The sequence below is a fragment of the Malus domestica genome, chromosome 15, assembly GCF_042453785.1.
Source record: "Malus domestica chromosome 15, GDT2T_hap1".
Classification (NCBI taxonomy): Eukaryota; Viridiplantae; Streptophyta; class Magnoliopsida; order Rosales; family Rosaceae; genus Malus; species Malus domestica.
The window spans coordinates 13,540,748-13,555,172 of NC_091675.1; the positions used below are offsets into that span (position 1 = coordinate 13,540,748).

The following is a 14,425-nucleotide window of genomic DNA, read 5'->3' on the forward strand; positions in this document are numbered from 1 at the left end:
CTGGGCCGCCGTCGTTTATACCGAGCGTAATGCACTTGGGTTTGTCGGCCCGTTATGGAACATTGGGCTAATCCTTTCTTGATTTTGGACCGGTCCATTTTCAGGTCCATTTTTTATAAATTTATAAATAATTCTCATCTATTCACTTATTATGCTTAATCGATTTTTAGCTGTAAAATTTCTTTGGCGTTACAAAGTAAGCTGAGATATTTTTTCTTCTAAAATATTGGATCTGAAATGTTTTTCTTTAAATTGTGATAATATCAAGAATTCATTCTAATTTTAACGTCTGGTTTGAAGATAATTAGATTGATTACTTGTGATCAACTTAATCGATATAGAAAGAGAAAGTCAACGATTGGTCGAGTATTTTAAGAAAACAAGTTTAGACAAATTGATGGAGTAAGACAATTCTCACATAAGATAGATTAACGTATGATTGTGACTCGTGTAGAACACATGATGTTTCGTTTTTTTGTTTTTTTTTTAAGAAGAACTGGAAATAAGTATAACCAGGACCGGAGCCAAGAGTATAGGGAGGCCTACAAGGAGGCAAGAACCAAGGAAACCAAACATAAAGCAGTGAAGGAGGGAACAAAGGCTAAAGACGTTGCACCTATACCTGTAAACGGGTCGGGTTTATCGGGTTTAAGTCGGGTTCAATCCGACCCGTTAAGCTAACAGGTCATCCGAACCCAACCCATTAAGTTAACGGATCACCCGAACCCAACCCGTTAATTTATCAGATCACCCGTTTCACCCGTTAACAATTTTTTTTCCCAATACAATTACAAAACTGCAAGGATGTATAAAAGGGTGCTGACACTGACAAGGGTACTGACTTAGATATATAGAAAACAAACAAGGAGTTGCGATCGGGCTCCTCTCTGCAATTTGAAGTGTCACGAATCCCTAATTGCGTGAAAATATTGATCGCTCCTGCCGCAAATGCTTTGGATCTGCTTATCAATTGTCGAACCCAAGCTGGCTTCGTCGTCGCAATAGTAGTGCTACTACTCATCACCCAAAGCACTTGGTCGTATTATTCATCATATAATGAAGACGTAGTTGTTAGAATTGCAACTGAATTTTTCCATGAGAATAATGGTACTAGGTGCTTGAAATCCTACAATTCTCCTGGCAGACACATCACATGGAAAACCTCATCATGTAAGTTGAACGAAAGAATAGCGAGATCATACCCCATCTGGTAGTATTCGAAGAGGATGGAGAGAAGGGTTGACATGCGGATCATGGAGCGGGGGAGATTTATTGGGAAAGATGGTGGAAGGAGTGGAGGAGGTTGATATGAAGGCCCCTGCCGATAAGGTGTGGTTATAATTTATAATGGGTGTTGATGGGTCTAAGGGGTTGACCTAAAGTGACCCGTTATTTAACGGGTTGTTAACGGGTTCACCCGTTAGCAACCCAACCCGTTAAGCATCCATCCAAATATTAATATTAACGGGTTGGGTTAACGGGTCGGATCCAAAATGCCAAGTCTAGTTGCACCAAGTGCAAAGGCGTCACTCCCTTCACTATCAAAACACATTTACGAAAGATATGGGAGCCCATCCTTGTTCAAAACAAGCACCAAAGAAGAAGAGGGATGGTTGACTCAAGTAGAACCACACATATCCGTATTACTTCTCGACACCAAACGGTCCGTCGCCATTTTGGCCGATCTCGGAACCCATGATGTTTCGTTATTTTGTGAGAAAGTGTCATACATGGTAGAGATTCTAGAGAATGGGTTGAGTTGTTGAAGTTTTTTTATTTTCTGATTTTTTTTTCTTTCCTTAAAAGAAAAATGTGATTTGGCTGTCCATGTCCAGGTGGCGAAACATGATTTGGTTGGTGACAAACACCGCAGTGCAGACATAAATACCGCGAAATCCAATTTTCTTTTGCTTTCCGGTCCACCACCGAAATCCAACTACCAAATTCTAGTTCCTCTGCGAGCAGGCAGCGGCATTGAATTTACAATTTACACCCCGTAATCTCTCAGCTTTCGCAGTTGCTCAGAAACCAGAAGCAATGGGGTGGTTCGGGGAGACCCTGGACTCCATCAAGTCCATTCAGATCAGACAAGCTCTCTCCCAAGCCCTCACTCTCGGTCCGTATATATACACACGTGTGTGTGTGTCCATGCATATATGTTTCACTAGTTTTTGTTTTTTTGTTGGGGGTGGGGGGTGGTTTCAATGAAAGATTGCGGCTAAGGTGTTTGATGTAATGTTTCAGGCTTGATTGTGACGTCGGCATTGATTATTTGGAAAGGGTTGATATGTATGACCGGGAGTGAATCGCCTGTGGTGGTTGATGTTGGAGCAATATTAGAAAATATGAAAATAACACAAGCATTCTAATAATAATAATCACATAGAAATTCACAACATCAATTATGTATGAGACTAATATAAACAATTAGAGGTAAAGTTAGAAAAACTGACAAACTTGGAGATTGAGGCTTGCATAAATGCAATGTCCTAAAGATAGAATTTCGCCCCTACTCTTGTGCTTGTAGTTCGATAGGCGTCCATCTCCCAGGATTCAACAATCTATAATCCGAAGTCAAAGCACTTCAATCTTCGGACTCTGGTGAACTTCATATATTCCGTACTCTCAAGACACGACTCGGAAAACAAACGAAGAATGAGAGAAATAGAGTGGGGAAACCCTATTTCTCAAGAGTAATTAAATTTGTTATTTTTCTACTACTTTCATGGCTTAGTGTTACTGGGTTTATATATAACCCAAGTGCCTTCTTCTAAACTGCGTGACTAACTCTATACCGATGCTTTGCGGTTCGCACCACTTCTATAACCATGACAACCAATGAGGGAAAGGTTACAACTATTATTTTTTAAATACTATACAGAAAGTGTTGCATTCTCTGCATGAAACACTTCACAAACTAATATTTTCATTCAAACTAATATTAAATATTATAATATTAAATATCCAACAATCCCCCACATGAATGAAAATTTAGGAAGAATTTGATAGTACAGGCGGAAAAGAGATGCATTGGGAGATGTGTCTTTTGGACTTGAACCTACCCTAGTGAATACTTATCGGATTTACTTGGTGACGCAATGAATATAGAATCTTGAATTGTTCACCGCAGTAGTAAACCGAGACAATAAGCAACACACATCACTAATAGTGTATACAATGGGAAGTCTAGACAAATTAGACGAAGACATAATACAATAAAGCAATGGCTCTCTAGTGGTGTAATTTCTATTGACTATGTCAAGTCAAAAGATAATATTGCGGATCCGCTTACTAAAGGCTTATCTAGAGAGCAAGTTAAGCATACATCGAGGGGAATGGGTTTAAAGCCAATAGAGTAAAATGAAACTGCCAAACGGAAACCCAACCTAGTTGATTGGAGATCCCATGGTTTAGGTTCAATAGGCAAACTGGTTTGGCTAGATTCAAGAAGAAACACACTTACATACCCATTCCTATGATGGAAGAAGTGTGGTGACTGCTAATGGTGCAGGATACATTAGTTTAATGATATTGGTACTTGTAAATCAAGTGGAATAGTAGCAGCCTATTCATAATCAATATCACCTATATGAGAGTAAATGTGGGGTCGCATTTATGAGAATTACATGACTACATTCTCTAAAGCTCTCATGAATCCAGGATTTGTTCAGGACCAAAATGAACACAAACGTATGAATTTGCAATGTGTTGGTGTGACATATGTTTTGCTTATTGTCTTGGTTTACTGCGGAGATAAACAGTTCAAGATTTTATATTCACTGCGTCATCTAGTAAATCCGATAAGTACATACTAAGGTAGGTTCAAGTCTAAAAGACACATTTCCTGATGTATGTCACATCTATTGTTTACTCTCGTGTTTCAGTTTCTCTAGGACCAAACAGTCGTCTCAAAATGTGGGGTATTGTTGGAAGTTTTGAGACTCTTGTCCCACATTGGGGAAAACAAGATTCTCAAGGGCCTTTATATAGATTTAGTTCTTTAGTCTAGTAATTAGAATATGGGCCATTTGGAAATGGATTGAAGGCTTGGGCCTTATGGTTGTGTGGATTAGGCTTGTATAATATAGCCTAAATACAATTAATATTAATTAATCTAATTCATTAATTTTAATTTTCGGATTAAGTTTTTAATTAATTTATTATTAATTAAAAATGTTTTGATTAAAAGACACAGCTATTAGAAAAGAGTTGTGAACTTTCAAATACACTGAACTGGTATTTGAAAGGGTGTGAAACAGCCTATATATCTGCAATCCATGATATCCAAATGAATCAGCTTTTCTTCTTCCTTTTCTTCCGTACAAACTTTCCAGAGAGAGTAAACACACAAAGCAATTCGCTAGAATTCTATAATGCAGTGCGGGTTATAGGATTAGGTAGTTGTATCCTGGTCGAGCAGACGTTATAGAACCACAAGCACAAGAGTGGGACGGAATTACTGTTCGAAGGACATAGCTTTTACGCTAGCCTCTACCTTCTGTAATCAAGTTAGTACCGTTGACATTCTTATATTAATTTATGTATTTATTGTATACTTTTCATTATGTATAACAAGTACCTTTTGTTGAGTTGAGCTCACTTGCTTTGTAAAAGTTCTGTTTTTTAAATACCCATGACTTTTTATGTGTTTTAAGCCTTTTAGTTTAGTCCAGAAGTGTCGATCAATCATGTTCCAATAAAAAAGTTCAGGGATTTAAGTTAAATTTGGCATGTAGATTGGGCATTTTACCTATCAAATGGTATATATATGAATGTATTAGTGTTGAGGTGCTAAGGCCATCTCCAACCGAAGGGTCCAGAGGGCCGAAAATAGCCCTAAAACCGTCTCCAACCGAGGGCTAGGCCAGAGGGCTCTGGAATCTGGGAGGGCCCCACGAAATTTCAAAGGCCGGCTGCTTCCGGCCAGCCAGCCAGCCCCGAGCTGGCTATTTTTTTTTTATAGTTTTTCTATTACTGTCGGTTTTAACCGACAAAATTAAAGAATGATTCTTTAATACTGTCGGTTAAAACCGACAATAATAGTTATTCAAAGGCAAATTGTTTTTTTTTAATTACTATTAGTGTCGGTTATAACCGACACTAATAGTTTGATTTTTTTTTAATATAACGGCTAGTAGCCGTTGTATTAACTTTTTTTTTAAATATGAATTTAAACTTGTTTTTTCCCCCTTTTTTTCATTTTCATATGAATCAAATTTTGTTTCATATTTTTTTTCAATTCTATTTTACAAAATTTGTTTCAATTTTTTTTAAATTCTATTTTTTTTCCTAGAACTTCTATTTTACAAAATTTGTTTCATATTTTTTTAAATTCCATTTTTTTCCTAAAACTTCTATTTCACAAAATTTGTTTCAATTTTTTTTTATTCTATTTTTTTCCTATAACTTCCATTTTACAAAATTTGATTCATACTTTTTTTTTCATATAACTTCTATTTTACAAAATTTGTCATATTTTTTTCAATTCCATTTTTTTCCTATAACTTCTATTTCACAAAATTTATTTTATATTTTTTTTCAATTCTATTTTTTTCCTATAACTTCCTAGGCCATTTATACAACATTAAATTAAATAATAAATTATAGTTGGCCCTATGGCCCTTTGGCCCTCGGTTGGAGACGGTTTTTTGTGACAGGGCTAAAACGAGCCATCTGGCCCTCTGGCCCTCGATTGGAGACGAAGACAAATATGACCATGTACTGTTCATTAAAATATTAATATCTTGGGGAATCTTGGAGGGCCAGAGGGCTAAAACGAGCCATCTGGCCAGCCCTCGGTTATAGATTGCCTAAAAGGCCTAGTTGATGTTCTGATTATTTTCGTTCAATGAGGAATGGTTTCTTTATTTTTGGGTCATTTCAAGTTTCTGTACTGAGATGTTTAATGAACCACCATTACTAGATCAAATAAGGGTTTATGAATGGTCCTTGTTGCCCCAATTGATGCAACTGGGCAACTCTTCCTTCTAGAACCATTTGACCGTGGTATCACTTGCAGACTTTCAGTTATACAATTTATGCGCCCTTTAATTTAGTATGTAGCGTGCTTAACTGTTACACTGACCTATCTCCACTTTTCATTGAGTTTTGGTATTATCTCCTATTATCATTGAATATTCACATTGCATTTTTTCACTTGTTTACTGAACATGGCATTAAATTGAATATTCACATTCTCATAGGGGCGCTGGGATTGCTGGTCATAACCTCCAAGGATTAGGGATGCAATCGCAGAGACATAGCCAGATACAAGTTTATTTTCTGAAGCAGGGGACTGGGGGGGGGGGGGGGGGGGGGAAGAGAGAGAGAGAGGCCAGTTGGGTTGGAACTGTAATTTCTGAAATTTCGTATTCAATCTTTACCCTCTAACCATATTGTAGCAAGGCATCACACACCAGCAATAAACAATGTCAGCTTCTTCGTTCTTTTTTTTTTTTCTTTCAAATAAATGAAAGGAAATGCGGAGTCAAATTCTTGTCACGAGCGAGGCACATTGGGGACCGCTTCTGTAAGAAGCACTTCCGCTCATAGGCACTTTTAGCCTTTCCATAAGTCAATACCAAACCGGCTCCATTTCTACAACTGGGAAACTAAAAGTCCCCATTAATTATTTTATTTCGTAAACTAGTTATGTAGTACAATAAAAATTGCAAGGATTCCTACGAAGAGTATGTATTGAGCATGATATGTAACACCGTGGTTACGCAAACGGAACAAGCACTGGTTAAATCACAACAATTTTACACAAACTCATTGTGCATCATATATAGGACTAAAGAATATAAAACGTGCGCAGGCCGCAGATACCGTCAATTTCCATTGCGTAGAACTCCAAAATTTGCAGCTATGGTCCGCAACAAGAATACCGAAAGACTGGCGCCAAACAAGCAGCCTGCACCAGAAAACAAGAATCCAAAACACGTTATGATTTCGAAAACAACGGGACATCTTCAGATTCTATCATGCAAAAGCCAAAGTCATATAGTACAAAAATGAACAATGAATCAACACAAACACCACAGATTAGACCGGACTAGCCCTAAACTTCACACCAGCACGGAACAAAAACAAAATTACGCAAAAACTTTCCATCGATTATATGTCATACTATACTCAATGTTCACGCAGGTAACATGGAAATAAATATATTAAGAAAAGAAAGAAAAACAACCAAGAGATCATTTTTGTTTCAAAGTTCTACAACTGAAACCAAAGATTCAACCACGTAGTGTCATCAAACTAGCAAACGAAACTTTGTGAGTAGTAATTCACTGAAAGAAGAATAGGTAAAAGGGTGCTGAAATGAGGCATAACACTAAAATTCATGAAAACACCATGCACACGAGATGGTTTTTTTGTGGTGATTCAACCTTTCAGAAACTTAATTATCATATAACTCAAAAGCTCAAAGTCAGACTTATTTTAGCAAGAGAAAGTATCAACAATAATACATAGCTAGAGACAGGAGATCAACAGATATAGATCCATGACCTGATCACACATCCAACGTTAGCTTGTGCAATTATCAACATAAACCGTAAAAACGTAATATCTGGTCAAGTATTACGGGGAGGAGCACGATGTTATATCATGTGTTTTAATGCTTATAATTTGTATCCAAAGAGAACAAAGGCATAGAATAACTTATTGCACAATTCCTCACTAGTTTTCCCTAGAAAGACAGAATTTTACATCATCTAAAAGAAAATTATGGCAAGATAAAATGGACCTTTGGTTCAAGAGTTTAAGCTGCAGTCTCAAACTGCTGCAGCCTGTCACAATGTGGTGTTTCGCGAATGAATCCCCACTGGCGGCGCTGCATCTCAAGCCGACAATTCTGGGAAAGAATGTTGAAGTATTCTCTCTCAACCTGGTGTTCTAGATTGACACGCTCCGAGGTACCTGGTGGGAACTCTTGCTCAAACTTGGTCGACTTGACATAAAAATTCACACCCTTCTCCGTAGTAATGCGGTATTCGTAGGGATAGGACCTCGAAAGGGCATATATAGGCTCAGAAGACGGCATGAAGTTGAGAAGCAGAATCAGTAACACAGGCAGCAACTGAATTAGAGTCCGAATATGGGACCCACCAGAGCCATGATCACCGCCCCTCTGCCCCATTCCATTGTGCCCAAAACTGAATCCCCGGAACTGGGTTGCCGGAGCCATTCCTCCTCCAAAGAAAAAGTTTCTAAAGATCTCCTCAGCATCGACATCCGCATCATAGAAGCCATTAAATCCATTAAATCCATGTGCTCCATGGTTGGTAGCACGTCTCTCATACACCGGCTCATCCGAGCCCATAACATCATATTTTTTCCTGCTCTCTTGATTGCTCAGACACTGAAACGCCTTCGAAACGGACTTAAACGCTTCCTCAGCTCCCGGCGCCTTGTTCTTATCGGGATGAACCTTCAATGACAGTTTTCGATAAGCCTTTCGAACATCTTCAACAGTGCAACTCCTTTCCACCCCCAAAATCTCATAGTAATCCTTCTTCTTCTTCAGTTGTCTCACCATCGCAATCTGCTCCTCCGAGTACGACGCACCAGCCGACGGTTTCGATGACGACGACCCAGTTGCCGTAGCCCTCTGGCGAAGCGATGGTTGGTCGAACGGCTTAGCTGAACCCAACCCAGATGGCCCATTGGCGGACCCATCAGCATCCGAACCCGATTGAGGATTGGAATTGCCGTCAATCGACGATAAGAGATCGTCGATGGGCAGCGCCGGATCGAGACGGCGAGCTTTCGTGAGGAATTTTACGGCACGGCTTCGATCCCCAGCTTCCAACGCATCTTTCCCAATCCTGAAGCATTTCAACGCGTCGTCCTTGTTTCCGTCCATCTCGAAATCTTCTCAGAAGACAAAAACAAAGAATTCTCAGCAAATATTTTCCGAGAAAACTAGTTCCCCATAGAAAATTGAATTCGATCGATTTACCAAGAATCAAATTTCAGCAATTTGATTTGACTAATGAACAAAAGTTGAAATTATTTTGGGAAATTTTGACTTACGAGTGAGATGGATCTGAAGGAGATGTGTGCTGGGATAAATCAATTACTGGATATTGAAAATTTTGATCGAATTAGGGTTTCATGGTGCGGGGGATTTGGGGTAGAGTCCGACACAGTGGGGGATTTTGGGGAATATTGATTTATTGGTGGGGGGGAAGTTCTTGTATTTTTATAGTTTGGTACTTTCATGTCGTTTTGAGGAAGGTTGAAAAGTCGTTACTACTTCCCACGTATATTAAGCCCAAAAACGGTAGCAACAAAAGGCCCAGTTGTCTCAGTTGGCCCAGTTTCCAGTAGGAAGAGTTATATGAAACGGAGAGGTCAAGGTGACCTAGTTTAAATTAATCATGCAACTCTTTGTGAGAAATTTAGAATACATGGCGTCGGTTGTCGTTTCAACATGTCAAGGTCATGCTTATAAGGGTTTATGTATAACCTTTTAACTATAGATTCATATGATATACATTGCTGAATTCAATAACTGAATGCGCGTTGAAAATTTCTTAAGAACTTAATGAGTTGATTGAACTGTTAGAAGTAGTATATGTTATGCATTGATTTATGGCAAAAGGACTTCTAACATCAAATCGGGACATCAAGCTAATGATGGTCTAAATAAATCATGTAACGATATAGCCTTGTGGCATCTTGTTATTGATTGGATATGTCATTATAGCGTTTCAGGAAAAAAACAATTTATTTAGGGAAAAGGATCCGATCCCGTGATCATGATCGTTCATCGTACATCGTGCGGTAAAAAATTATTTAAAAATTTTAATTGAAAATATTAATATTTCAACGGAGGCATTATGAAAAGAGAAAACAAAAGAATTTGTAAACCAACATGAAATAGTAACTTAAATTGAAACGGTTATTTAATTTGAACTCTTGATCTTTCAATGGTAAAAAAATTGAAAAGCAAGAATGAAGAGGAAATGGATCATTTCCGGATCCCTTCCTCCTAATCCACCAAGTCCGGGGGTCTAGACCGTTGAAATTTGATCCAATAGCTACAAACAGGGACTCACTTTAAAAGTTATAATAACTTTAGCCATTGAATCAAATTTCAACGGCTCATATCCCGGGACTTAGTGGATTAGGAGAAATGGGGTATCCCTTTCCTCGGGGAAAGACAATTTATTTAGCACGATGCGTAATGATGATGTATAGCTTTGACATGAAAGTCATTATGTGCTAAGAGCATCACCAATGGGACTCTTAATTTAGGGATTCCTACCACCACCTTTGAGTACTCATTTAAGGACTTAAAAGGGGAACTTTTGTGTCCCTAAATGAATATTATTTCCAATATGAGAGTCCTTATAGTAGAATCCCTAAATTTAAGGTTTTTACAATTTTATGTGATAATTTGATTAGGTGCACATTTTTTGTTTATATTAACATTACATTCTCGTAAAATGTTTTTGTGAAAATTTTAACAAAAAAAATATCCAAACTCTGATGCTAATTTTTTTTCTTCACAAAAACATAACTGGAATGAGTGAATTGAGTATGAGTGAACTAAGTATAGAAGATGAAGTTGTGGTTAGATAATTTGGTATTTATAGGAATGACGAGAGAATGAAATGAAAGAGTAACACAAATTGAAAATATTAATGTTTCAACAGAGGTATTATGAAAAGAGAAAACAAAAGAATTTGTAAACTAACATGAAAGAGTAACCTAAATTGAAACGGTTATTTAATTTGACCCGTTGATCTTTGAATGGTAAAAAAAAAAGTTGAAAGCAAGAATCAATATGGACCCTCCGTTTCAAACGGTTGAAAGAAAAGAAAAAAAAAAGACAAGGCCATGTACCTGGGCCCCACGTCTGATTTTCCATTTAAATTGTCTTGTTGGGTCCACCATTTCAATCCCTATATATGGATACATACATCAAGTATCAAGGGAATCCCTATACTTTAGGAACTCATTTTTTGATTAATTAAAGATTCATTTTGTCCCTATATTTATTTTATACTCATTTATACGGTAGTTGTCCTTATATAGGGACTCCAATGGAGATACTCTAAGCAAGTCTTTCTCAAGTGGTAGAACTAGATGGCCCAATCAGCCCAATTAGCCCCGTTGGCTCAATCTAGTGTGCATTTTTGCTGAATGGTTCTAGGCTCTTGGGAGCATAGGGCAAACAGAGAAACGCCGCGTTTTGTGTCGTTTCGTCTTTATACAAAAACCCTAAACCTGAAGCGATTAGCCTTCTTCTTTCTTTAGCTTTCAAGTCGCGAACTGCAAAACCAAAAGAGCTCGCAGCAATGGAGACCCCGCAGCAGCAGATACAAGTCGATCTGGGTAATCTCATGGCCTTCGACCCTCATCACAGTTTCCCCTCAATCCCCTCCTCCAGGTTATTTTTTTTCTTTAATTATTCAATTTATCTTTATTTTGTGTTAACATTATACTTTTGGGGTTTTATATTATTGCTTTCCAGAAACTAATTGAAAATTTAATTTTGGAAATTGGGACTTTTATTTGGAGAAATCCCAGTAGTAAAGTTGCAGTCTTGTGAAATAGTGAATTTTCTACCTGATAGGTTTTTGTTTAGTGAGTGAAAGATTTGTTTTTTCATTGTATTTAGGGAGGAATTAGTGGAGGAATGTATAACGAAAGGGACCGAGTTGGTTCAAGCTATTGCGAATAGCCTTTTCAACTTACCTTCAACTGAAGACATAGATGGTCCCATTGTGCAGTTGCCGCGTCCCGAAACTAAACTGCCTAGACAGAAGCATGTAAGTCATTCGTCTTAGTTTACGATTACGATCCTCCAACGAAGTTCTTTTATACGTTTGATCATGTATATAACTTATATAAGTACTCGATAGTGAATACAAATACAGTGCTTCACAATCTATTGTTTTAAAAGAAGTTTTAAGGTTGTTTAGGTAATTGTCGAGATTTTTGTTGATCCCACTTGTCATGCTGCCAATTTACGGTTCCTCTCATGTAAATTGGTTGACTAGAATGTTAGCGTATGCAAACTGGCTGTTGATGCTGCTGGTTTTTTTCTGTAACCGAATTAACAGTTGCTATTGTATCCTTAGCATAAACATCTGACTTGCCAATGGCATATTCTTTTGTTTTCTACAGCTGCCAGTGCCTAAACCTCCAACAAAATGGGAAACTTTTGCCAAAACAAAAGGTTAGTCGTTACTGTATGAGTCGAACAGTACCTTTCTTCTATTTCTTTTTTTCTTTCTTCTTCCCCCCTTTAAGACTTTGTCTAGGTTTCTCATATGTGGGCATTTGGGCCTTGAGAAAGGTAGTTGGATTTAAGATTTTTAGAAATTGGAATATCCTTAAGCTGAACTTATATGTGGTGCTTACATTCTTTTGATATGTATTGTAGGTATCAAGAACCGTAAAAGAGACAAGATTGCATATGATGAGCCGACTGAAACTTGGAAACGTCGCTTTGGATATGATCGTGCAAATGATGAGAATAGTGTACCTATCATTGAGGCGAAGGAGAATGATGGTAATTTTTTAAAAGCCTTAATGCTTTCAGAAGAGTTATTATTTTCTTTCGTAAGCACTGAAATGCATGCTTTGCTTTGCCAAGGTGACTCGAAATAATCTTGCCCATGCTTGTTACTCTTTTCAGTGCCAGGGGAGGATCCTTTTGCTAAAAGGCGAGAGGATAAGAAGAAAAGAGTTGAAAAGCAAGATAAGAATAGGTTGCAGAACTTGAAGCAAGCTGCGAAAGTTGGTGCTTTACCAAGGTTTGTCCTTATACTTCTTCATGTTATTCAAAGCCTAGCTGCTTAGCCATCCAATGGGGCAATCGATAACTACAAATCAATATAAGCTGAGCCTTAACCAGAAAAATGAGATAAGCTAGCCTTTATATTGAAATCACACTTCGGGAAAGTATTAGTGATCTTTGAATGTATCTTTTGCATTGCACCGCAGAATCTAACTAAACTTATTCTACAGCCATGTTCAGCTAGCTGCCACACGGTTGCCCATAACGGGAACCCAGTCTGCAGCCAAGAAGTTTTCTAAAGATGAACTGGGTAATGTAGCTGGAATAGCAGCAACCGCGACGGCCAGCGGTGGTAAGTTTGACAAGAAATTGCCTGGTGAAAAGCCTCCTAAACATAAAGGAAAGTTCCGCAAGGTATGTAATTCTCATCCTAGCCATGTTCAACTAATTGTTGCACATCACAATAAGCTGATAAAGTACCTGCCCCTTATTCTTTCGGCTTTTGCTTTCAGTTTTTGCCGGTTGTTGAAGGAAAAGGAAAACAATCACAAGAGAAGGAGCAAACAGATAAAGTATTGAACAAGCTAATCTCTAAGAATTCCCATGAGATATTTAACGTCGACAAGGTTCATCTCTTTCGCTGTCAAATGTTTTCTCCTACAGTATTCATCTGGTTTGAGTCCCACTTATTAATTGAATTTTTGTGACACAGGCTGTTAACATGTACAATGTCAAGAAGGACAAGAAGCGAAAGAACAAGCCGGGGATGTCCTCGAGCACGTTAAAACCGAAGAAGAACATCCAGAAGAAGCCATTAAAGAAGGGATCTTCATCGAAAGGAAAGGGAAAGTGACTTTGTTATTAGTCATGATTATAAGCTGTGGGAGTTTTGATGTAGGTTTTACAAGTTTAATCATTTGGAATCGAAGATTATTATGTAAGACTCCTTTATTTTTCAGGAGAAATATTTTCACTCTCTCTCTCTCTCTCTCTCTCTCTCTCTCAAGTGGGTCAATTTCTATTGTGCGTGCATGTTGCGATCCTCGCAACCGGATCTTTGTGTCCGATCGATGGGCTCGGAAATTTGGACTGTTCAAGAGAGAGATCTGGGCGTTGAGGGTTTGGTTGTGTAAAGTGAGCCAGTAGAATAAGCTAAAGGGAGTTGCAAAATTTAAATTTAGTGGTCTGAATTTTTAGGTCTGTCAGCTCCGGACGGAGAGAATCAGAGAATCTCAATTCCATATCTTTGAGATGAAATATGTGGACGTGTGGTTTTTGGTATTAAACATAGCCGCGTAGTTGATTAGGGTCTTCCAATCAAAATATAATTTTATTCTACTTATGGAAAATTTGAAACATCAACAACCAAATTCTATCTGAATCTCGTGGCCTCAAACTTCTAAGAAAATAAAAAGACAAATGTATCACGAAGATACACATTGACAGAAGTGGATAAGTTGTCTGAAATAGGAAAATCTAACTCATTAAAATCAAAGGAAAACTAATGAAAAGGGCTTGAAAACTTTTAGTTTTAATGATAAGGTCAAAATAAAGGGTAAAGTGAATAGTACCAGGATTGACTTTTTAGTGTAAAAATATGGTTTTTCGTTAAAGTGAACAGTACCGGATACTTTTCGTTAAAGTTCCCTAAAATCAATGGTGTGC

General features: G+C 37.9%; 2 protein-coding genes across 3 annotated transcripts; one reads left to right on the forward strand and one right to left on the reverse strand.

Moving 5' to 3' along the window:
• Window positions 1-6,594: 6,594 nt before the first annotated feature.
• On the reverse strand, window positions 6,595-9,245 carry LOC103400435 (chaperone protein dnaJ 49-like). Of its 2 annotated transcripts, XM_008339084.4 has the most exons (3): window positions 9,040-9,245; window positions 7,751-8,877; window positions 6,595-6,913 (listed from the first exon to the last, which is right to left on the reverse strand). In XM_008339084.4, the coding sequence occupies exon 2, from the start codon at window positions 8,867-8,869 to the stop codon at window positions 7,766-7,768; it is 1,104 nt and encodes a 367-aa protein (XP_008337306.3). In that variant the 5' UTR covers window positions 8,870-8,877; window positions 9,040-9,245; the 3' UTR covers window positions 6,595-6,913; window positions 7,751-7,765. The 2 variants fall into 2 exon arrangements, with proteins under 2 accessions (XP_008337306.3, XP_008337305.3); XM_008339083.4 differs by having other exon boundaries at window positions 7,751-9,209.
• A 1,825-nt stretch (window positions 9,246-11,070) lies between these two features.
• On the forward strand, window positions 11,071-13,738 carry LOC103400433 (ribosome biogenesis regulatory protein homolog). The gene is made up of 8 exons (XM_008339082.4): window positions 11,071-11,404; window positions 11,636-11,786; window positions 12,145-12,196; window positions 12,404-12,532; window positions 12,659-12,776; window positions 12,991-13,174; window positions 13,273-13,386; window positions 13,473-13,738. The coding sequence occupies exons 1-8, from the start codon at window positions 11,313-11,315 to the stop codon at window positions 13,611-13,613; spliced, it is 981 nt and encodes a 326-aa protein (XP_008337304.3). The 5' UTR covers window positions 11,071-11,312; the 3' UTR covers window positions 13,614-13,738.
• The last annotated feature ends 687 nt before the right edge of the window (window positions 13,739-14,425 follow it).

Bases quoted from the DNA above. Each gene is read 5' to 3' on its own strand.
- LOC103400435 (XM_008339084.4), bottom strand. From the start codon at position 8,869: ATGGACGGAAACAAGGACGACGCGTTGAAATGCTTCAGGATTGGGAAA.
- LOC103400433 (XM_008339082.4), top strand. From the start codon at position 11,313: ATGGAGACCCCGCAGCAGCAGATACAAGTCGATCTGGGTAATCTCATG. The intron at 11,787-12,144 runs GTAAGTCATTCG...TGTTTTCTACAG, and splicing joins AACTGCCTAGACAGAAGCAT to CTGCCAGTGCCTAAACCTCC. The intron at 12,533-12,658 runs GTAATTTTTTAA...TACTCTTTTCAG, and splicing joins TGAGGCGAAGGAGAATGATG to TGCCAGGGGAGGATCCTTTT.